The following is a 23,798-nucleotide window of genomic DNA, read 5'->3' as shown; positions in this document are numbered from 1 at the left end:
TTTTTTTTTTTTCCCGATATATATAGGAATTGGATGTTTTGAAAGGCAGCCAATTCGCTCAATCCTGTTTTCACATCATTATGCTTTCGTATTATGTTTGGGTCTTATGCTCCCGTATTGTACATTAGTATATAATAAATTGTACTACATTATTACAAGGTTATGCCCTCCTCTCAATGTTGATTTTGCTGCCATATGAAATCTTACTTGTGATGAGAACAACACCAAGGGATAGAAGGTGGGAATCAATTGTAGGAAAATTGCCCTCGCTTAAAATTGTTTCGGCACCAAAATCTTACTTATGATTCGAGTGGCTATTTTGCCACCAAATGATGCCTCAACTTCACAATGTTTCTTATCACTTACACTTCCTATGTAAACACCTATTGACATGAAACAAAACTTTGAAGAATTGTTAATTCTTGAATCATAATAATTCTAACTGTGCAAGATCACATAAAGGATTGATTTATTGTAGAAAATCATTTTTCATATTTTAAAATATTCTAAAATTACGCTCTATTGTTCTAACCGGTTTGTCATATTCGTGTATATTATAGACAAATAAACTTTATTTTATACTAAAAGATATTTACCCATCAAGAAAAGTGAAGTGGACATTAATAGTGACAAATATAGCGTCAAGAAAAGTGATTGCTGTAATTTATGATTTGAAACCTTTTCTATCTTTGTCCATCTCCCTAGTATTTATACGAGGAGACTAAAGTCTTCTAGTCCTTCCAGAGTAGACATGCAGGGTACTAAAATTCAAGCTTAAAATTATAGACTTAAAAAGTAAGTCAACAGCAAACTATTTGGTCCTTCCTACCAAGTGGTTGAATGAAGTGGACAAGTCATTCAGCAGACTCACTGTCATAGACATGAAAGAATAATGAATTGTGGTCCACCAATGTAGAAATTAGTGAGAGTATTCAGATTGGTTAATATTGACGACCTAAATGAGAAGTTAGAAAAACTTTGAGAAAAGTCTAAAACAGTGTCTCTAGTTTCGAGAGTTTTAACTTTTTTTAGGCGTTGAGGGTCTGAAATTTGAATAATCTCCGTATGCTCAAAAACTGTTGGTAGAGAAAATTTCATTGCTGCTTCTCTCAAACACATTGAGATTCTTAACTGAAGTAGAAAGGGAGGCGAAAGACCAAAACAAAGTTAAACGGACAATGTCATCTCAAAGTATTTGTCAGAGTGTAATTTATTTCAACAAGATCCAGTGCCTTGTTCAAGTCATGCTCAGGGCACGCAAGGAACAACAAAATAAAATAAAATGAAATAACAAAACTTAACTCAATTCATTTTAGGAAGAACTTAAATCCACAACCCTTTCATGCTAAATTCACACTTTATACATGTGTTCGACACTTATGTCCTTAGCTTTTAAACATCAAATCAAAACTTTTTATAGTAATATCTTTTCTAAAGAAAAATATTCACACCCTAATCTTTATTGTGACTTTTATATAGAAATTCCTATTTTTTTTAACATATCTTTTATAGAGAAAACAATTTCTTATACTACAGGGACGAGGGGAAAGACCAATGATACGACAACAGGTGATTATCACTTCTCGTGTAAGAAACTTGTGAAAATTTGTTCATTAGCTTGCCAAGTTACTTTTCAGGTCATGCTACTGATTTAAATCTTAATCGTGATCAACAGAAGCAAAATTCACACGAGGGGATTTCAGGAATGATCAGTTACACATGCAAAAATCATCATTTCCTTGGAATCAAATCTTTGCTATGGTTTAGCTACAGTTCTTCTACAGGTCGGTATCTACTTTTTTTTTTGAAAAGAAAAAGTTTTGATAGGTTCGACTCCGATCACCATCACGAGTCAAGGCAGGCCTCCTAAACCATAGTTTATTTACAGAGATACTTACAGATCACCCACTAGCACAACTCTCACATCGGTAGTGGAATTCGAACACATAGCTTTTTGTGAGAAAGTGACTCGTTATTGCCAACTGATCCAACTTGCGTTGGCATGGTATCTACTGCTGCTGCTAAAGCATGTATCTTGCTAGAAATGTCATGCAAATTCACAAGGCTTGACGGGTTCTCCCACTGCACAAGTTCTTTAATAGCCTTCTCAATCTCTCTGGTCTCCCTTACAAGGCCGCTCATACAGAAACCAATACAGCTCAAAATCAATGCAATGCGGCTCTTGAGCTCCTTCTCACCTTTATCAGCGTGAATAGCCTCAAGAAATTCGTTGCAATGCTGAAGATAATAGCTTAGAGTTTTCTCAATGGTCACTTCTTCTTCTGAACCTGGTAATTTCATCGTAGAAGGGATTTTTGGTGATTTACCCGATTCAAGATCAAGGGAAATGTTTTTCCTTTCCATCTCTTTGTCCAATAACACGAGTGATTTTACCAGACTGACCTCCTCAAAACACTTTATTGAAGAGTCAACTATTTCCTTGAAAATCTTGAGATCAGCATTTATCTTGCTCATACTTTCCTTCCACAAATTGGTGTCCATCCTTCCTGATTCTTGATGGAGAAATTGAATTGCATGAGTGATGAAATGTAGGAACTCCACCATCTCTGACAAGGACACGGAGAGCTTACTGTAACAAGCACTGTAAAAAGGCAAAAACCAAAAATTGGGTTCCACCTCAGCTTCACCAATGAATTTTCCTAGTTCATTCACTTGGAGTTTAACCTTTTTCAGGCTTTCCTGCAAGTTGGCCTCGCTGGCAGTGAGACTAATCGCACCAATAGAATTTCGCATCACTTTAAAATTCTTGGAGAGCTGAACTTTCGCTAGAGCAAAAGCTCTTGTGGGCTGTAAAACAAGTTCTACTACGATTGAACAAGATATTCCAATGAAAGTTTCTGTGATTCTTGCGATTGCAAATTCACTTGGGGGACCAAAATCTTTCCTTCCTAATAATAGTACTGCCCCTATAACTGCTGAAATTCCTCCCGCCTGGCCATACATATGGCTGCGCCGTAAAAAGCTGCAGAAAATGAACCATGGAAGAAGGGATAGAAGCTGTATCGGAACATATTTTCCAAAAATAAAGCAACCGAATACGCCATAAACCATTCCTAATACTGTCCCCTGAGCCTTAACATTTGCAACTTTAAATGCTGGTTCTCTGGCTGATGCAAGGCTTATGGCAACTGGCAATCCCGCCCAAAATCCGTTTTCCTTGCTGTATAATGATCCAAAGAACACAGCTAGGCCTAATGAAAGTGAGCATTTGAAAGCTGGCATAAGCCTGCTTTTGTTGATGTTGGTGGATAAGCTTCTCCATATCCTTATGAAGAACCATTTCTCCTGTTTTCCTGGATCAGTTGATCCTTCTTTGATAGAACTGATTGCTGAGGTGGTAGCTAATTTTGCTTGTAGCAGCTTCAAGCAAAAAAGGAAGAAAATAGAGGGTAATTGTCTATGGTCTGTTGGGACGGTTCGAAGAGTTTGGAGGGACTCAGCAACGTTTTCTGCATTTGCTTCGGGGACAGTAAGGGGCATGCTTTTAATATGACGCGAAATAAGCTCCTCAATTCCTGCTAGATCATCTTTGCGCTCTGGAAATGGTACGGTACCATTGGACAAAGCAATTTCCATCCCTCTTAAAGGTGTCTCAATTTCTTGCAATATCTGTCCTGGATTCGTGCAGTAAGGTTTCAAAAATTTGACTGGAACCCTTCCCCATAGCATACTTTCCTGTTTCACAAGGGAAAGAAAAAAAATCATCGTAAATAGTTAGTGCCTATGGTCCAATTCCTATAATAGAAGTTGTAGCCCCATTAGGGTAAGGATACAGCTTTTCAAGTGAGCTTACCTGCTTGGATTTGATGCTCCTAAGCAATTTGGTTCCGGTGCGAGCCAAGGACTTGGATTGCAAAATCAGTGCTTGTGCTGATGTTTCGTCTTGTGCAGAGAACGCCTTCATAAGGACCCCTACCCTCTCCGAAGCATTCTTAGTGTAAAGCTTGAATTTCTTCTTTACCTGTCTTCCCAAAAATAAATAAATAAATAAAAAAGAAATAATTCTCGTCATGGAGCACGTACTTGAAGTACAGTTCAATATATTTTTGACGTCACATGAGACAAGAATGATATCCTCCGTCACCTAAACTAACAGAATATTCGGTGGACCGTGTTTACAAACTCACTTATAAATCATGTGATATACTTTGACAGCTTGAATACGTTTATTTTCTTACGTCATTATGCATTACCTACTTATTTCTTACAACATCTTGTATTATTAGGTCTTTTTTTATTATGGACCCGATGTATGAATACATCAAGCGACAGATACGTGAGTCCTACATTCACATGTGAGAGTCTGTATATTTGTGTCTTGACGTACCCATGAACTCGGTCTATAACTGACCTTCTCATGGTCTACAAGTAATCTTGTCTATTCGAGAATTTCCAGTATTATACAATGATATGAGACGCTACCATAAGAATACGTTCGGATATGCTTCCCAAAAAATAAAGAGAGTACCTTCGGGTAATAATGTTTACAGAATTTCAGGAAATTACCTCGTAACATGCCAAGCTTGGGTAAGGAAGCAACGAGGCCAAAACACAAGCCACGGCTCCAATAGCCGTACTGGCTAAGACGTGGATGGGGTGCAAAATAGGGTCAGTTTTGGGACCATTGATGAAAGCTAATACGTAGACAACAACAATCTGGCCGAGTGCTATACGCTTTGATATCAGGTGGCTGTTTTCAGGCAGCACCACCACAAATGCGCTAAGCGCCACCGCAACGGGGGTGGTGCAAATGGTTAGCTGGGCTGGCCCCATTAACCATAAGCTAAGGATGGCGGGACAGACACCAAAGACGGAAGCATACAAGGCATGCCAACAGCCACGGAAGGTGTCCTCCACTGTGGCATCCGTGACAAGAAGAATTGCTGTCACGTAGGAGAAAGCGGGAAATGCTATTTGATGCTTAAATGAAGGCGGGTCAAAGAGGGTGATGCAACCAATAATTGTGCAAGCTAAGGCTGTTCGGAAGGCTGAAGCTATGCATGATCTCCATGCTGCTCCAGCACGATCCGATTGAAATCGTAGGATTGACATTATTATTAACTTTTGAGGAATAGGAGTATGCAGTTCTTGTTTATTCTGCTCCTCAAGTTCTCCTGATCGGCAAATGCAGAAGAATGGAAGAGAATTCAATTCAAACTCTTTTGTAGGGGAAGCAAATGGATCGCTTGAGTAGCTTTGTGGACACTGGACTGGGACCCTCCAGGCGGCTGGGTCACTAGTCGATTTTGCAAATGTAAGAATTTTCTCCTACAAAAAAAAAAAAATTCTTGATGCAGGAAAGATGAACGTCTGCCTGTTACCAAATAAATTCTAGATGCCAATAAAATATACGTAATTCTCCGTTAATAACTGACATCGATCGGAACGTAAATTGTAATTCTTATGTTCCATGGCGGGCGGGCTCACAAGCTATCTTTGTCTGGCTTGAGACTCTACATCTACAAGTTGGGTTGTATCCGTAGGAACAACGACAAGAAAAAAGACACATAGGTCAAATTTGGCAAAAATTATCCGCTAATTACCTCTCTCACACGTACAACACACTCACTTCAACCATTCCTGTACGTACTACTCAGACAGCAGAAAGATTTCTCGTCAAAATTGAACAAATAATTCAACAAATCCAAAGTCTGCCCGAAGATATGAACGTGCTCCTAAGAGCTGAATGTTCATCATGCATGTGACCACGTTAATTTAAGTGTAAGTGAGAGAGTTTGAACTTAGAACTTCTCACACAGACTTCCTATCTCTTAGCCTGTCAATGGGGTTATTTGAGTCGGGTTTTAACAAACCCAGACTCATTTCGCATAGTTAGTACCACTCTCAGATTTTGGGTTATAAATTTCGGATTAATAAATGTGAAACTTATAATTGACTCACAAAATTTTGGAGAAATTTCCAATTTTGTGATGAATTTTAAAAAAATTCTACAAAAGGGATGATTTTGAAGAGGCATTCCGTAGGGGGGTCTTCGCATTTGACGAATGCGAGCTCAGCTCTATTGAGCTCGCATTCGCAAAATGCGAGGTCTACTTATTGAGCTCAGCTCTGTAGAGCTCGCATTCGCTCTACTTAATGAGCTCTCCACTGCACCTCTCTGTTGCATCTGCTGCTACTGCCGCAACTATGCTGCCTTTATGGCTGGGGGTCCATAAACTAAAGAAGCGGTCCTTGGTTTCTTTTTTTTTTTTCTCTCTTTTGTCATGGCTGGGGGTCTTCTCCTCTTGTTAATAATATAATATGACTTTTAATGTCGAGTGGTAAAAGGAAAAGGGTTCAAAGGCTCTCAAGAGTTGCAAGTAGTAATCCTGCTAAGGATGATGTCCCAACTAAAAGGTGAAAACCAAATGGTTATGGTTATCATGGTTATTGTAATAGTAGTAGGAGTAAGTACTATCAAAAATAAAATAAAATTATGGATTATTTTTGTTTGTTTTTTGGTGTAAGCTTTATAAGAGTTGGTGACTGAAGAACACAACAGTAGCGTGGCTGGATCATGAGAAGATTGTACGGGTTTTTGAAATGTTACTGCTGCCTGTCTCCTCTCTGCCCTCTCTTCTTGCTTTTACTTTTCTTCTTTGTCTCTGTTACTTTACCTGTACCATACCTCCCCCCGCTATTACTATTCCTACTACAGTATTTCCTATTGACCTTTCTTGGTATACAGTGAACTCGCATTCCGCGAATGCGAGCTGCATTTGCGGAATGCGAGCTCGGTGAGCTGGCACTGAGCTCGCATTCCCGGAATGCGAAAACCCCATTTGTATAGAACAACCTCCAAAAATCGTTCCAGTTGTAGAATGATTTTTTTTTTTCATCATAAACTAAGAATTCACCCCAAAATTTTGGCTGTGAGTTTAATTTGGGTTTAGTTTAAACTTACTTATTGCTTGACAGGTGCCGAACCTGTGCAATAATAATTACTAAAAAGTCCTAATTACCACCTCAATTAAATAATTATAGAACAAATCCAAGTACTGGAGCAGGGACCCTAGGTGTGCAATGGGTTACTCGATTCACCCTATTCCCGAAGAGTTTGCTTGATCCAATATACCGGGTTTGTCTATAAAAATACTAATTTTGCGTACAATGGCAAGTAGGGTCGATTCCACAGGGAGCAGGTAGGAAATTATTTCTTTCCAAATCAGCAGAGCAAAATTGGGGGATTTTCATGGGAGGGAAATAAATAAAATAAAAGTAAAATAAAAATGAAGCGAACTAAATTCAAAACCAACTCACAAAGCACAATTCACTAAAAATAGCAATTAATAAAAGTCTACCCAAAGGATTAACTGCTCAGGCACGGTCCAAATAAATGCTCATCGATGCAAAGATATTTCATCCATTTATCACTAGGTTGGTTATAGCCATCAATAAGCTCTGACAACCAGGTCTTCCTTACTTTTTCGACAGTCAAGGTACGACCATTGACTGCTTCTCTAACTAGATAACAACCCTAGGTACGACCGTAGGAATTTAATTACCCAATTGCATTAAAGCTAGAAGAACCCAACCCTAACCAATACACACGCTAAGAGGGTTTATTTAAATTAGATCTTGCGTTTCCCCATCATAAAACCAATTATGGTAGTTGCCACAGGGTGTTAACTAAATGAACAATTACGGATTCTATTTAATTAACGTGGCAGTAGGCTATTAAATTAAATCAAATACCCGGCCGTTGATATTCAATTAATAAAATACCCATGAACAATTAATTCAGGAAACGCACGAATAGCAATTAATTGGAGGAAATAATGAAGATTCGGTTAGATCTCACAGATATTATGGACCACGCCTTCGCGTCAACCTTTGGGTAGAGGAGGAAATTAGCCGCTCCTCATCGTGTCAATCCCGCGTAATTTGATTGAATACATTCAATTGATTTCCGAAGAATTGGAGAAACACAAGGGGAATCTCACGGAATTTAGAAGAGTAAAAAGCAAAAAGTGAAAAGGGTTTCCGTTGTACAGAGCCCAAGTGCAATCCGCAGAAATATTCAATGTCTGGCCGCTAGCCGTAGGCGAAACAAAAGTAAAAGAAAGAAAACCGGGGAAAGCGTCTGACCCAGAGCCGCAGAAGGAACAACAGTCAAAACCCCCTCCAAAAAAGAGAGAAAAACGTCTGACAACTCTCTTCTTTTTAAAAGTAGGAAAAGAGAACCTAAGGCTAAAAAGTTGTGGGCCTGAATCTTGCTTTCTTTTTTTCTTCTAGCCGCCGCAGGAAAATTCTCTCTTCAAAGCAACGTAAAAGCTATTTCCCTTTTGGAGTTTTGATCCCATGCGGCTGGTCCACATGGACCACGGTCCGTCTTTCGGTTTCGTCCACTTTCCAAGGCGTGGTCACGCCCTGGGACGACAAGTCTTCTGGAAATCTACCCCGCGAGATCATTTTTAATGCCGATCACCTATAATTCATACGAATGTGAGATATGAGTTAAACCTCAGTACTTAGCACCGTAAATAGCCAAAATTAAGCCAAAATAACACTGCAAAATATGCCCAATAACTGCTCTATCAAATCCCCCCACACCTAGACAATGCTTGCCCTCAAGCATTTCAAAGCTCAGAAGTACAACCAAGAGAGCGGAGGTCATGCAGTAGTCTATACTAACACAAGCATCTAGTGTCCCTGACAATATCACCAAAAGTAGAGCACACCGGACCCGTTGTAATTCAAAGAATATATATGAATACTAGGAACGCTCAAATCAACATCACGGAATGCCATTACCATAGGCTTGCACATTCATCACATCTCCACCACTTAAAAGTGAACCAAACACATAAATCAAAGGGACTTTAATAAGGTTGTAATGGGGCTCAGGTGAAAAGCGGGTTAAGAAAGTATAGATAGGGGGTAAAGTGTCAAGAGAATGTCTGAAACCCACCAATAACCACAGTGCTTCACCGGAGGAGTTTCACAAACTAGGCAGTTTTCATTTGCTGTACCCTTTGTACAAGTGTCCCCAATTTTTTTCTCTTTCTCTCTCTCTTTTTTTTTTTTTTTGATTGAATACTGCTCGCAAGGCGTGGGCACGCCTTGTAGCCCATAGTCCTCTGGTCACGAGGTCTCTTCAGGATTTTTTTTTTTTTTTTGAGGAGAAAGTCCTGTAAGGCGTGGGCACGCCCTGTAAGCCAAAGTCCTCTGGTCAGTGGCCTTTTTCCAATTTTCCCTTCTTTATACAAGGATAGCATCATATAACTCCTAATCTAACAGCACTTGCAACCCCAATTTTGTTTGCTTTGCACAAATGATGGAATTCAGGCATCCCTTGACAACACAGGGGTAAACAAGAAAGTTTAAAGAGGGCTTGGGCTAACAAACACGGATAACAACCAGAAACGAAGGACAAAAGCTCAAATTGGTTCACTATTGGGAGATAAGATGAGGGTTTGATTTTTTTAGATAGCTAAAGAGGGTTAAATCCTAAATGCCCTTATCATTTCAAATGCATCCAATTCAACAAAAATGTGGCCTTGACATGTATAAACTAGCAAGTTCTAGAATGCCAATACCATGTGTGATACCCACTCAATCAAACAAAAATAGAGCAAACAAGAATAATGTACTCATATAAGGCTCAAAAGCTCCCCCAAAAGTTACAAGAATGGGTCAATTCCAGCATATTCAACATTCAACGACACTGCCAAGGGAAACAAAATGCACAGCTAGTATATTCGACCACATACCCACTCACTTTGATTGTGTCATTCATCACAGCAACATGCCCTAATACTAACAAGCATAGAAATAGCCAAAAAGCTGCCTAACTACAATGTTTTATTTTTTTTTTGTTTTTTTTTTGTTTTTGTTAGTACCAAAGAAAATAATAATAATAATAATAATAATGGAAGCCATTAATCCCCCCCCCCCACACCTAAAACCTACATTGTCCTCAATGTAGAAAAGACAAATGAAGTATTAGGGGAAAAGAAAAGAAACTTCCCTGACCACCGGGGAGAGAAAGTGAGACACTAAGACGGAGGAGGTGAGACGGCTGCGTGCACAAGGTGGTGTGGTGGCGGCGGACGTAACACCAACAGGAAGGAGAAGACTGAAGTTTCTTTTTTGGAAGGGTTGGAAGGCGTGGACAAGCCTTAGAAGTTATAGTCGTCTGACCGTCAATTCCAAAACTCCATTCCTTAGGTGTGATGACCTAGCGTGGGTATGTCTAGCTGCCAACTTCCTGTCACAAAATAACAACCCACTAAATGACACTAACACTTAACAAAAACTTCAAAAATATAAGAAAACTAAAACAAAAGAAGCCTTGGGTTGCCTCCCAAGCAGCGCCTTTCTTTAATGTCTTTGGCTAGACATAGCACCACTCTTTAGTCTGGATGTAATTGAATTTTCCTTGTAATTGGTGGCTCTCCTCCAGGATCCACATGGCCATTGAGTGCAACTTTTTTCCTAAATTTTCTCTCTATTTTTACCTCATGAATTGCTTTCATCCTACAGGACTTGTTCGCAGCAACCTTGGATTTACCCCTATAAGCAAACTTAGAAAATTCTTGCACAGAAGGATTAGTGGTATACATAGCAAACACAGAATGAGAGTTAACAGGATGTTTCATTGTATCAAAAATATTAAAGTGGACTATTTCTCCATCAAATTCCATCGTGAGAGTACCCTTACTAACATCAATTTCAGTCTGGGCAGTACTCAAAAATGGTCTTTCTAATATAATGGGTGATGGATTTGGGGCACTTCTATCATCCATGTAAAGCACATAAAAATCAGCAGGAAAAATTAATCCATTTACTTGCACTAAAACATCCTCAACTATCCCATCCGGATAAGCACATGTACGATTAGCCAATTGAATTATTATCCCCGTTTCTTTTAAAGGTCCTAAATTTAGGGAATCATAGATTGACTTAGGCATCACATTAATAGAAGCTCCTAAATCTATCATGGCATTTTTGATACTAGAATGACCAATCTTACAGGGGATAGCAAATATACCTGGATCTCCGCATTTGGGTGGGAGTTTCCTTTGAAGTACAGCTGATACATTCTCTCCTACCATCACTCTTTCATCACCCCTTAGCTTTCTTTTGTTAACGCACAAGTCTTTCAAGAACTTTGCGTACTTGGGTACCTGTTTGATCGCGTCCAATAGGGGGATGTTTACTTGAACTTTGCGGAACACATCCAGGATTTCTTTTTCCTTTTCTGCCCTCTTTGTCTTTCCCAACCTGCAAGGAAAAGGAGCTATATTAGATTTAATAGGGATCGAAGGAATAGATGTTACCTTAGGCTCTTCGCGAATGCGCCCTTCCTCTTCAATCTCCTTTTCTATCTCCTCCTCATTTTTGCTTTTTGAATTTACCAACTTAGGTCCCTCCACCTCTTTGCCACTCCTTAGAGTCATAGCACTTACATTCCTGGGATTTGGCTCGGGTTGAGATGGTAATTTTCCATAAACATGGGACTCTAGGCGATTAATGGCAGTTGCCATTTGACTCATTCGAATCTCCATATCCTTCATGCCTGATTTTGTGTCCTGTTGGAACTGAGTGGTGGTTGTGACAAGTTGAGTGGTAGTGTTGGCCAAACTCTTGACAATTTCTTCCAAAGAACTCCCTGAGCTTGAGGATGAGGGTTGAGACTTATGTTGCCACGGTTGCTGAAATCCTAGAGGCCGATTGGAGAATACATTTTGTGGCCTACTACCATAGCTGAGATTGGGGTGATCTCTCCAACCAGGATTGTACGTATTGGAATACGGATCGTATTGCCTACGGGGCGCGGGCACGCCTCCGACCATGTTTACTTGTTCTGCCCCGTCCTCTTGCAAAATGGGGCACGAGTCTGTGCAATGGTCCATGCTAGTGCAGATTCCACATACTTTCGCTCGCGGCATGTCTCTCATGGCTAATTGCCTAACAACCGATGTCAATTCTGACAGTTGCTGCTGTAAGGATGAAGTCTCTACCTCGTTGACTCTACGGGGCGGGTTGCTCTCACGGAAGCCAAATTGCTGGGAGTTCTCTGCCATGGCTTCGATGAGCTCCCACGCTTCCCTCGGTGTCTTGTTTGCAAGTACTCCCCCACTGGCAGCGTCAATGATACTCCTGTCTGTTGATTGGAGCCCCTCATAGAAGTATTGGATTAACAGTTGCTCACTAATTTGATGCTGCGGGCATCTAGTGCACAACTTGTTAAACCTTTCCCAGTATTCATACAAGGACTCACCGGGATATTGCTTAATGCCGCATATCTCCTTCCTCAAACTCGCAGCTCGGGATGCAGGGAAGAATTTTTCCAAGAATTTCTTTTTTAACTGTGCCCATGTGATAATACTACCCGCTGGTAGGTAGTATAGCCAATCTTTTGCTGCATCCTTGAGAGAGAAGGGGAAAGCTCTAAGTCTTATCTGCTACTCAGTGACCCCAGGAGGTTTCATGCTAGAGCAAACTACCTCGAACTCCTTGACATGTTTGTGGGGTTCTTCGCCAGAGAGACCATGGAAAGAAGGTAAGAGGTGAATCAGCCCCGACTTCAGTTCGAAAGCAGTATTCTCTGCCAAAGTGGGGAACGTGATGCATAAGGGCTGGTGAGTCAACTCCGGGGCAGCCAACTCCCTCAATGTTTGGGTGTTGGCCATGCTTATTTCGTCTTCTACTGACTCGTTTGCAATAAATAAGTGCCCTTCTTTTCGTCTCTTGGTCTCTTGCCTCCGCTTACGCGCTGCCTTCTCAACCTCCGCGTCGTATATCAATTCACCTGTGCGAGAAGAACAGGGCATAAACTAGCAAAAATACCAAGAAGAATAAAATAAAATAAAAACTGAATTTGAAAAGAAACAAATAATCCAAACGCCAGCTCCCCGGCAACGGCGCCAAAAATTGACAGGTGCCGAACCTGTGCAATAATAATTACTAAAAAGTCCTAATTACCACCTCAATTAAATAATTATAGAACAAATCCAAGTACTGGAGCAGGGACCCTAGGTGTGCAATGGGTTACTCGATTCACCCTATTCCCGAAGAGTTTGCTTGATCCAATATACCGGGTTTGTCTATAAAAATACTAATTTTGCGTACAATGGCAAGTAGGGTCGATTCCACAGGGAGCAGGTAGGAAATTATTTCTTTCCAAATCAGCAGAGCAAAATTGGGGGATTTTCATGGGAGGGAAATAAATAAAATAAAAGTAAAATAAAAATGAAGCGAACTAAATTCAAAACCAACTCACAAAGCACAATTCACTAAAAATAGCAATTAATAAAAGTCTACCCAAAGGATTAACTGCTCAGGCACGGTCCAAATAAATGCTCATCGATGCAAAGATATTTCATCCATTTATCACTAGGTTGGTTATAGCCATCAATAAGCTCTGACAACCAGCTCTTCTTTACTTTTTCGACAGTCAAGGTACGACCATTGACTGCTTCTCTAACTAGATAACAACCCTAGGTACGACCGTAGGAATTTAATTACCCAATTGCATTAAAGCTAGAAGAATCCAACCCTAACCAATACACACGCTAAGAGGGTTTATTTAAATTAGATCTTGCGTTTCCCCATCATAAAACCAATTATGGTGGTTGCCACAGGGTGTTAACTAAATGAACAATTACGGATTCTATTTAATTAACGTGGCAGTAGGCTATTAAATTAAATCAAATACCCGGCCGTTGATATTCAATTAATAAAATACCCATGAACAATTAATTCAGGAAACGCACGAATAGCAATTAATTGGAGGAAATAATGAAGATTCGGTTAGATCTCACAGATATTATGGACCACGCCTTCGCGTCAACCTTTGGGTAGAGGAGGAAATTAGCCGCTCCTCATCGTGTCAATCCCGCGTAATTTGATTGAATACATTCAATTGATTTCCGAAGAATTGGAGAAACACAAGGGGAATCTCACGGAATTTAGAAGAGTAAAAAGCAAAAAGTGAAAAGGGTTTCCGTTGTACAGAGCCCAAGTGCAATCCGCAGAAATATTCAATGTCTGGCCGCTAGCCGCAGGCGAAACAAAAGTAAAAGAAAGAAAACCGGGGAAAGCGTCTGACCAGAGAACCTAAGGCTAAAAAGTTGTGGGCCTGAATCTTGCTTTCTTTTTTTCTTCTAGCCGCTGCAGGAAAATTCTCTCTTCAAAGCAACGTAAAAGCTATTTTCCTTTTGGAGTTTTGATCCCATGCGGCTGGTCCACATGGACCACGGTCCGTCTTTCGGTTTCGTCCACTTTCCAAGGCGTGGTCACGTCCTGGGACGACAAGTCTTCTGGAAATCTACCCCGCGAGATCATTTTTAATGCCGATCACCTATAATTCATACGAATGTGAGATATGAGTTAAACCTCAGTACTTAGCACCGTAAATAGCCAAAATTAAGCCAAAATAACACTGCAAAATATGCCCAATAACTGCTCTATCATTGCTCCTTAATTTTCTCAATATAAGTATTATAACTATTAAGTTCTAAAACTAATTTAATATCCACAGGACCATAGCATTAAAACTATATACAAACCAGTAACAGATAACAACTCATTAGAAAGTATATAATCAAGAATTTTTCAATAATAATAATATATCCAATTAATTCAAAGTACATGAAAAATAGTAATAAAACATGAACAACAGTAAATACATCTTCAAAGGTCCTCAATTTACTCATACTAAGATTTGTCTTTCTGAATCTGTAGACGTAATTTTGTATAGTTAATATTTCTTATATATATTAATATATTTTGACACATAATGTATAAAGTATTATTATTATATATTTACATCAAGTTATAATTTTATCGGGTCAATATCAGATTTGAACCTAATAAGGTCCAAGTTAGGCTCATATTTAATTCGAGTTTAATATTTAGATCCAAACACCTATTTTAACGAAAGATTAGATTCATTGGACTTTTTCTCGAGCCTAGTAGGCCAAGCTCAACTTATTCCAATTTCATTGACAATCCTATCTCTTCTGAACGATCCAACCCATCCCTCCCCCACCACATTAAGTTATTCCATCAACTTGAAGCAAAAATCCAAAACAAGCCATCAAAGAAACGTAGGAATAGATACATTAGAAGTCTGCGAATTGGCATTGAGTTTATGAGCGCTGATGTGTACATTGATGACTCCATAATGACATGACATCGATACGTCATAATTGGCCTTTTTGTCTGATTTACTTTTCGTCCCAAGAAGGAACACCTTCTGGTCATCCACATTGAGCATTGGTTCTGCTAGTGTGCCCAATATGCAAGGCCAGAAAATTAAATTGCTTCTGCCTTTAATTGACCCCGCTATTAGTTTTTGACTTTTTAGGTAAAATAAATTAATTTCTTGAAAAAGCAAAATTATGAGTAAAGACATGACCATATACAAGTCGATTACCACATCGACTTCCACCAAAAGGGATTTGTATGAGAAAGTAATGGGTTTTGGTGGATGAATTTCTCTGTGAATTTCTCCTTCTGAAGTTGCCATTTTCTTGAGACAGAAATGAAGGATGAGAATGTGTATTCTATCTCATTCCTTAGCGCATAGATTTCAAGCCTGTCAAAGAACTGGACATGATGTTCTGTTCTTCTTAGGAAACAGTAGAAAGCTTCCCGTACGAGGCTTTGTTTGTCAATCTGGCACTCAGTAGCCATGAACTCTTAGTTTTTGTTGTTCCTTGCATGCCCTGAGCATGACTTGAAGGAGGCACTGGATTTTGTTGAAGTAAATTACACTCTGACAAATACTTTGGGATGACATTGTCCGTTTTGCTTTGTTTTGGTCTTTCGCCTCCCTTTCTACTTCAGCTAAGAATCTCAATGTGTTTGGGAGAGGCAACAAAGAAATTTTTCTATCGACAAATTTTGAGCATCGGGAGATTATTCAATTTTCAGACCCTCACAATTTCTATATTCGTGGGCCACAATTTATTATTCTTTCATGTCTACGACAATCTGTCTGCTAAATGACTTGTCCACTTCACTCAACTACTTTCCAGGAAGGACCAAACAGTTGCTATTGACGGACTTTTTAAGTCTATAATTTTAAGTCAACTGCTCTCACAATTTCTGCATTCCATGGTTCCACGAGTTCAGAACTCCAAGCGGGTCATCGTATATCTGATTCTTGAATTCAAGCAGATCAAGTCGATCAGTCTCATTTCGAAATAGTTTTGCAGCTGAAGCATGGTTTACTGAAAAGCTCATGGCAACTAAGAGTAGGAGAAATTTTTTTACTGATGTTGACGAACGAAATCCATCCCCACATGGTATTCGGGCTTTCAATGAGCTGTGAAGGCAAAGGTGGATTAATTGGCTACAAACTGATGATTGAATGATAAAAGTTTCTTTGGATTGGGAACATGTTTGAGCTGTTACAGATTCTTGTAGTTTTGCTTATATAGCCCAAACAATTGGAACTAATGGGGCCTGATTTTCTTGGTATATTTTCGAGGGAAATCCGGAAATGAGCTAAACTTCGTTGTCAGAACTTAATACATAAATTGTACAACCCAATAAAGATAGGAGATAAATTTAATAGAAATAATGTACATAGAGAGGCAATTTACACACAAAAGAGTATCTGTGGGAGAAAAAAAATAATACCTATAACAATATATTAAATACGCATCATAATAACAAGACTATCAAATTTTCCTCCTTAACTAATAATAACAATAAGACTCCCTATTTGTAGACTAGATGATTTAGTAAATAAGTCTTACAATCATAAAAAATCGTCTAATAAAATACTAATTCCTTGATAATAAAACTACGATAACTTGACTTAAATAGAGTTACTAAGACCTTAATTTGAAAAACTATTAAATAATAATGTAGAAATTTTTATTTTTCAACCTTGATTTAATATGCCAACCGAAATCGTCAGTAAGCTTCCACCAGCTTACAGTTTACGCATATCGACCACGACGCAAGTATTGATACCAATGATTTTCAAACAGTGAAAGCTGGGATTAAAAAGTGATAGCTCAGTAATGAAGAAATTATACGATCCATGACAATGAGCTTATAAAGGAGACCAGAGACGAAATAGGTTTATGAATATCTAATCTATCTATTGTGATCTTTTGCATTATGGGAAGGCACAATTGGAAGTTAAATTCCTAATGTTTTGCATTATGTATCATTCATTTGACTAATTAATTTTCACCTCAGCTTCATTAACAAAAAGTCATAATCAAAGCAGGAGTTATCTTCATCCAATCAATCATTGATAGTTCATTAAGCCAGTTTAAAGTTTTTCTTACCATGTCAAAAAAGATGTATTGTGCAATGTCTTAAATCTTAATGGCTATGGGCCTGCTTGCTATGGGGGCAGGGAGTGAGTCCTAAATCCCGTTGTCATTCCTAAACATATAAAAATACCTGTTGTTGTCTCCACCTCCAAATATTTAACTGTAAATGTTGTTTATTTGATTTTTTTTATGTTTATAATTGTCAAGTGCCTATTGTATCTTTTATTCAAAAAACTTAATAATTTATAAAATTTGAGCCTGAAATCAAGCTTAATTCAAGATTCACAAATTATCAAGCATATCCAAGTCGACTAGCTAGCTTGAATAAACTATTATTTTCATCGAATCAAGCTCTTGCACGAGTTTTAGAATTCTAGCTTGAGTTCATGTTCAAGCATTTAACTTGAATCGCGGGGTATAGGTAAATATATATCTATTCAATTGTGAGATATTTAATTTTTCACACCCTTTTTACTTCATTAGACCATAGCAATTAAATCTAACCTTGCAAGGTGACGAGATTCAACCATGTACCAAATCTTAATAAAACATAAATACCCCATTTTCTGTAAGTATACAGATTGTTTATCAAGTACAGGGAATATTAAGTGTCGATCCCACAGGCAAAATTATCAATTACCGATGATTTTTTAATTCCGTTATTATTTAGAATATTACAAATGCAAGAGATTAAATCTACAGTACGAACATGAAATAAGAATAATAGAAAACTCCGAGGGCTATAGAATTCTCCACTATTCTTGCTAGTGAAATTACCGGTTAATTGAATGTTATTATTTTGGCTAGTTGTGGCATAATTTTTTAATATATATGAAATCTACTCTCGTTGTGAATCAACTATACTTGTAGTTAAGTCATACATACTCTCGTGATTATGAAATTAATTACAAACTCATTTCTTGTATACTTCATAACTTTAACACTTTCTTAAACTAGTGCTAAATTTTAATTCCCATTGCAAACTTAACACCTTAAAATTATCACAATTAATGGCCAGTTAATCATGATTAGAAAAGTAAAGTGATAAATAACTTGATCAAAATAATATCATCAAATAACTAATTAAACATCATTAACAAAATCTAGAAAGTTCATCCATAAACCTTAGCAACGCATGATAAAATCCAAACTTGTATTATAACTAAACATGAAATCAAATACAAAAGAGAATGGTAGGAGAGAGGTCACCCTTGTCACTTGAGCTCCAATTCTCCATCTTTACTGCTCAATTTTTCATCCAAATCTAGTCACAAGTACAAGATGGATAAGCTATACTAACTATGCTATACAAATAAACTAAGAAAAACTACTAAAAACTACATTTTAGTAGTGTTTCTAGCCTTCCAAAGTTATAAAAAAATGTCCTCCAAGGCCTCTATTTATGGAGGAATTCAAACTACAAATGAGTTGTTAAAGTTGATGTGCAATGCATCTTGAGATTTCCAAAAGATGCTTCCACAAGTCTTCACACTTCTTTATAGTTACAGTCGAAATTCTGAACTGGGGATAACTTGGAAAAGCTATGTGAATACAGATAAACTTAAGGTGCAAGTTGCAGCTTCGTTTGAAGAATACGTGGGTATGAGGTTACGTATTACCCCATGTTTTGCCTTATTGCAGGTTTTTCATTTCTGGCCAGTCTTCAACTTTGTTCTATTTTTGCACCAATTTCAACTGATATTTTCTCAATAACGAAGGCTAAGCTAGCTCTTTGTACAAAAAATGAAAGTTGTATCCCTTTCATTTAGATTTCCAATGTTTCAAAAATCGTCTAATTTAGAGCTTTTGTAGACTGAAAAATGACCAAAATATTTTTGACTAGTCAAAACTCTTTTTTTTTTTTTTTTTTGTAAGCGGGAGGACTTGAACCCGAGACCTCTCACTTACACTCCCTTCCCCCATACCACCCAACCCATCTCTCCCCTCAACTAGTCAAAACTCTGTTTTAGTTTTTGACGATAAAAATAAAAAATGGCCAACACTATTTCAATATTTTGACTAGGAAAACTCATGATATAGATTTTGATATCTCATAAGAAATATAGAGCTATGTGTTAGCTTCAAAATGGCTCAAGAATCACCTCAATCCGATGTTTGTAACTCAAGATATAGTTAAAATACCAACAGGTGTCAAAACTATCAAACTTGTCTTTTTTAAAGCTTAATTGCATTTCATCTTTGAATATTTTGCATTTCATATTCTCTTTAAAACACTTCAAATCATCAACAATCATCTAAATATCTTCTCAATTCATTCCATTTGTTGATTGAATAATTGAACCCTACAAAACATGAAGTTTTCACCACTTTAATCCATTGAAATGTAATATTTCTCACTTAAACCACAAAATGTAAACTTCACTAGAAACCTAGTTAATTAGCTATAAAAGTAAATAAAACATATCAAAACTAAATAATAAAACACACTTAAATCATTCAAAATGCAAGCTTATCACAAGGTACCCAACAAAGGGACCGAGTGGGTAGATCATTAGTTCAATTGGTGCATAATTGATTGAATTTATGGGTCACTGGCATAATATTGATAAATACATGTAGTATATGAGTGATATATATATATATATATATATGTAGTATATATATATAATTTGTTAATAAAGTGCTTTGTTATATTAATTACTATGTTTAGAAACATATATTATGAATATATGAAAACATTAATGGAAGACTCAATTTCATTTTCTTTTTATGCTTTATGGGTATAGATCATGTTGTCACAAACAAAATAAAATTATTCTATTTAATAAAAGAACAATCCTTAAAGGAAATATGGTCGATTTTTTTTTATTATTTTGCCTAAAAATTACCACTTCAATATTAACTATTATTAATTATCATAACATCTTCAATTTGAAGCTTAAAGTGATTAATTATATGTTAAAAGTTAAACAGATATAAGAAAACCATAAGAAAAATCAAACAATTGTGGAAAATTAACAAAAAAAGAAACAGAAAAGGAAAGAAAGAGGATAAACGGATTCTTATATATATATATACACACCCTGGAAAATCTCCAACAAAAGCGTAGCATAACTCTGCTGATGGAGTCCACATTCATTGATCAACTGGAAGTTTTAAAACTCCTATTGAACTAAAATTTGATGGCAAGAAACAAAGTAGTAGTAGTAGTGGTAGTTTTTAGTAAAACATGTGGCAAAAGATTCCTTTGGATTGAGTATTGGCATTTCAGTTGAGTTCATAATTAATCGTGAAGTGGTAGCAATTCTTATCGTACAAGTTGAAGAAGTTGTGTGATAAGTAAACAATACCAGTTTGAATAATAATAACTAGTGATTGGGGCACAATTGATGTGTGTGCACTTTGCAAAACATATGATGCCGTAAGAAATATGAACAATGTGTAAATATCAAAAGAGAAAAAAACATAAAAGTTTGTAAAAAAATGAAGGATTATTCAAGTAAAATGAAATCATGGTTATTTATCAATGGAGTAGTGAGAAGTGTTGTAGTAGATATATAGTAGTTTCAGAGTATTTCAAATATCATCAGATAAACAAATATGGAGGTTTAGACAAATATGGAGAAATCAAATCAGAGCAACTACACATTAACGTGGGAAAAGGAAGATACGGTTTTAAGTTGTAACTACACCGTGACCATTTTGCCCTTAATAATAAGGGTAAAATTGACAATTCAATATATATATATATATATATATATATATATATATATATATAAATAGAAAGATTGTGTGTATTTGTTTACAAAGTACTGTGGTATTAAGGTTCGGTCAATTGAATATGCACACACAAAAAATAAAAGGAAAACATGGTTTACAATAAAGTAAGAGTTTTGATTAAGGACACTGTAATTTTAAAAATTACAAACACATACAAATCTCTTTTAATCGTTTTTTGCACATGCCATGTATTTTAAAGATTCGCGTGTTTAAAAAAAAAAATCGGTAAAAAAATGTCTATAACTTAATATTTGTCACTTGGAAACTTTCATACTTTTTTTTAGGACAAATTACATTTTACCCCCTATAGTTTAGCATTTTTTACATAACCCCCTATGGTTTCAAAAGCTATACATAACTGCCTCATGGTTTGGATTAAAGTGTCAAAGTGACGGAAATAGTCATTCGTAACGAAACTTCTAGAAATGTCGTAATTACCCTTATAAATACATGACACACTAATCTCGTATGATTTTTATATTTTACTATATAGCCCCCTTATGGTTTAATATTTTACCATATAACCCCTTATGATTTTCAAAATATACACATAACCCCCCTTGGTTAATAAATAATTTTCAACTTTACATAAGGGTATTTTTGATATTTTAGGTGACTCCGCTAAGAATGATCATTACTGTCACTTTGATACTTTAATCCAAACCATTAGGGGATTATATATAGCTTTTGAAACCATAGGGGGGTTATGTAAAAAACGCTAAATCACAGGGAGTAAAGTGGAATTTGCCCTTTTTTTTTTATTGCATAATAGGAATTTTATCATGACAACATGTATAACAATTATATACTCTAGACTGGAAACTTCCATAGATATTTGTTGTTTGAAACTCCCATAGATATTTGTTTGAAACTCCCATAGTTGTTCCGTTTCCAAGGGGTAACGAGCGGGGAATGAAACTTTCGTATCTACTTCTTGTTTTGATTGGTTGTTTGAGTTTCCAATGGGTAATAAGTCAAGTTCCGTTTCCAACTTCACAACTCACAAGCCAGAGGCCTCTTGACCTCCTTTTCTGCCTAATTCCTAACCAATATGGTTAGTCGTCAGTATCTACACTATTTCTGTACATTAAGAAAAAAAGGGCTCAATCAGAGGGACTAATCACTAAAGGGACAACTCAACTAGGCCAATGGGATTCAAAAGGAGAGAAACCCACTTCTACACATTAATTAGATATTACTGCAAGTGCAAGAGTTTAAATCTCTAACTTGAAATCAGGATTACATCTCTATGTATTACCTAGTGGTTAACTCTCCTAAGGCGAGTTGATTAGTACGGCACATAAGCTTTCCTAGGTGACTATGTTTAATTGTCCTTTCTGATGCGTTTGTGCTGCTAACAATGTACGAAAATTACCATGCAGCGTTGCCAGATTATTGACAGGTTGTCAGCCTGTGCAATAATAAAAACCTGCTCAATTAAAATTAATTTTTGTAAATAGTGGTAAGTAGGGTCGAATCTACAGGGATTGGGTATAACTGTTTCTTTTCAAATTCACAGTAACCGGGGGGTGTTTTTGTGCAGAAGATGACAATTTAAGCAATTCAACTAAAAGTAAAATAATAAAAATAAAATAGCCAACTAGAAATTAAATAACAATTTACTAAAATCAAATAAGTGATAATTAAGGATCTAGCCAAGGAATAACTTCAGCAATGGTTCACTAATTGATCATTGAAACAAATGCAATTCCAATTATTTACTAATAAATTGGTTATAACTGCCAAACAAGCAATGACAGTCAACCCCTCCTTACTGTGTCGGTGATTAAGGTACGCCCGTTAATCACTACTCTAATTGAGAAATAATTTTAGGTACGCCCGTAAGATTTAATTCCTCAATTACCTTACGTATTAGAGGAGCCCTATTCTAACCAAAAAACACACTACCAGGGTTATTTTAGGTTAGCCCGCGTATTCCCTTGACACAAACCCAATCATGCTAGTTATCACTAGTTTGAGACAATTAAACGATTACGAATTTAACGTCCCAATTGACAATAGATTATCAAATTAACTAATTATCCGGATCCAAGACAATCAATTAATTAAACAATCATAAGCACTGTAACCAGGGAATATGCGAATACCAATAAATAAAAAAACAGATAAAATTAAATCGATTTCACAATTTTAGGCTGACCAAGGTCTCCGTTGTTCTTTGACTAGACAAAGAGATTTAATTCATCCTTTGTCTACTCCTACTGAAAGAAAAAAAAAGCAACTAAAGATGAAAGGAAAAGTCAAAGGCTCCGCTTCCCTTGACATGCGTAGGAAGTAAAAAAGAAGTCAAAAGGGAAAAGTTCCCCAAAAGCTAAAAGGAGTCCTCTCCTATTTAATTACTAACTAAGCCCTCTAAGTGCCGGGGGCTCCCAACAGGAAGAAGAAGCCCTTCAGCCGTCATTCATTGACCGAATTTATCAAAATGGACGTAACATCTTCTTTTTAAAAAATGCCTCTTGGACGAGCTCTATCATCTGGACTCTTTTTCTGTTAAATTGGTATTTGTTATCATATTTTCGTTCTATTCCCTGAAATAGATGTAAAATACTAAAAGTGAATAGAATTTAACAATTAACCCACGTCAGGTCAGGTAATAGGGGAAATTAATAATAAAATAAATGATAAAATTACACCCTATCAATTATTGGATGCCTATGAATGAGATAGTAAGAAAATTGCACCTACTCGAAGATCTGGCATTTGCTTCAAACCCGATCTCGGGCCAGATCCTGTTCTGATAAGTAAGGAAAATTTTCCTTGCTAAATTTG

At 37.0% G+C, this 23,798-nt stretch overlaps 2 protein-coding genes and 1 non-coding gene across 3 annotated transcripts in view; 1 reads left to right on the top strand and 2 right to left on the bottom strand.

Annotated features, from left to right (window-relative positions):
• Positions 1–1,697: 1,697 nt before the first annotated feature.
• LOC113706092 (uncharacterized) lies at positions 1,698–5,185 on the bottom strand. The gene is made up of 3 exons (XM_027227981.2): positions 4,528–5,185; positions 3,815–3,982; positions 1,698–3,696 (listed from the first exon to the last, which is right to left on the bottom strand). The coding sequence occupies exons 1-3, from the start codon at positions 5,071–5,073 to the stop codon at positions 1,921–1,923; spliced, it is 2,490 nt and encodes an 829-aa protein (XP_027083782.2). The 5' UTR covers positions 5,074–5,185; the 3' UTR covers positions 1,698–1,920.
• Positions 5,186–8,485: 3,300 nt separating this feature from the next.
• Positions 8,486–23,798, bottom strand: part of LOC113706091 (uncharacterized) — a 32,611-nt gene continuing 17,298 nt past the window's right edge. The window contains exons 3-5 of the mRNA XM_027227980.1: positions 12,474–12,778; positions 10,679–12,428; positions 8,486–8,673 (exon numbers count right to left, since the gene is read on the bottom strand). Coding sequence (XP_027083781.1) covers positions 8,486–8,673; positions 10,679–12,428; positions 12,474–12,778 — 2,243 coding nt within the window. The remainder of the gene's footprint in view (positions 8,674–10,678; positions 12,429–12,473; positions 12,779–23,798) is intronic.
• Positions 12,181–12,287, top strand: LOC113707515 (small nucleolar RNA R71). The gene has a single exon (XR_003452243.1). It is a non-coding gene; the product is annotated as a small nucleolar RNA R71 (small nucleolar RNA).

Source organism: Coffea arabica, chromosome 8c, assembly GCF_036785885.1.
Source record: "Coffea arabica cultivar ET-39 chromosome 8c, Coffea Arabica ET-39 HiFi, whole genome shotgun sequence".
Taxonomy (NCBI): Eukaryota; Viridiplantae; Streptophyta; class Magnoliopsida; order Gentianales; family Rubiaceae; genus Coffea; species Coffea arabica.
Note: the sequence above shows the minus strand (reverse complement) of the source record. Positions and strands in the feature narration are given on the sequence as shown.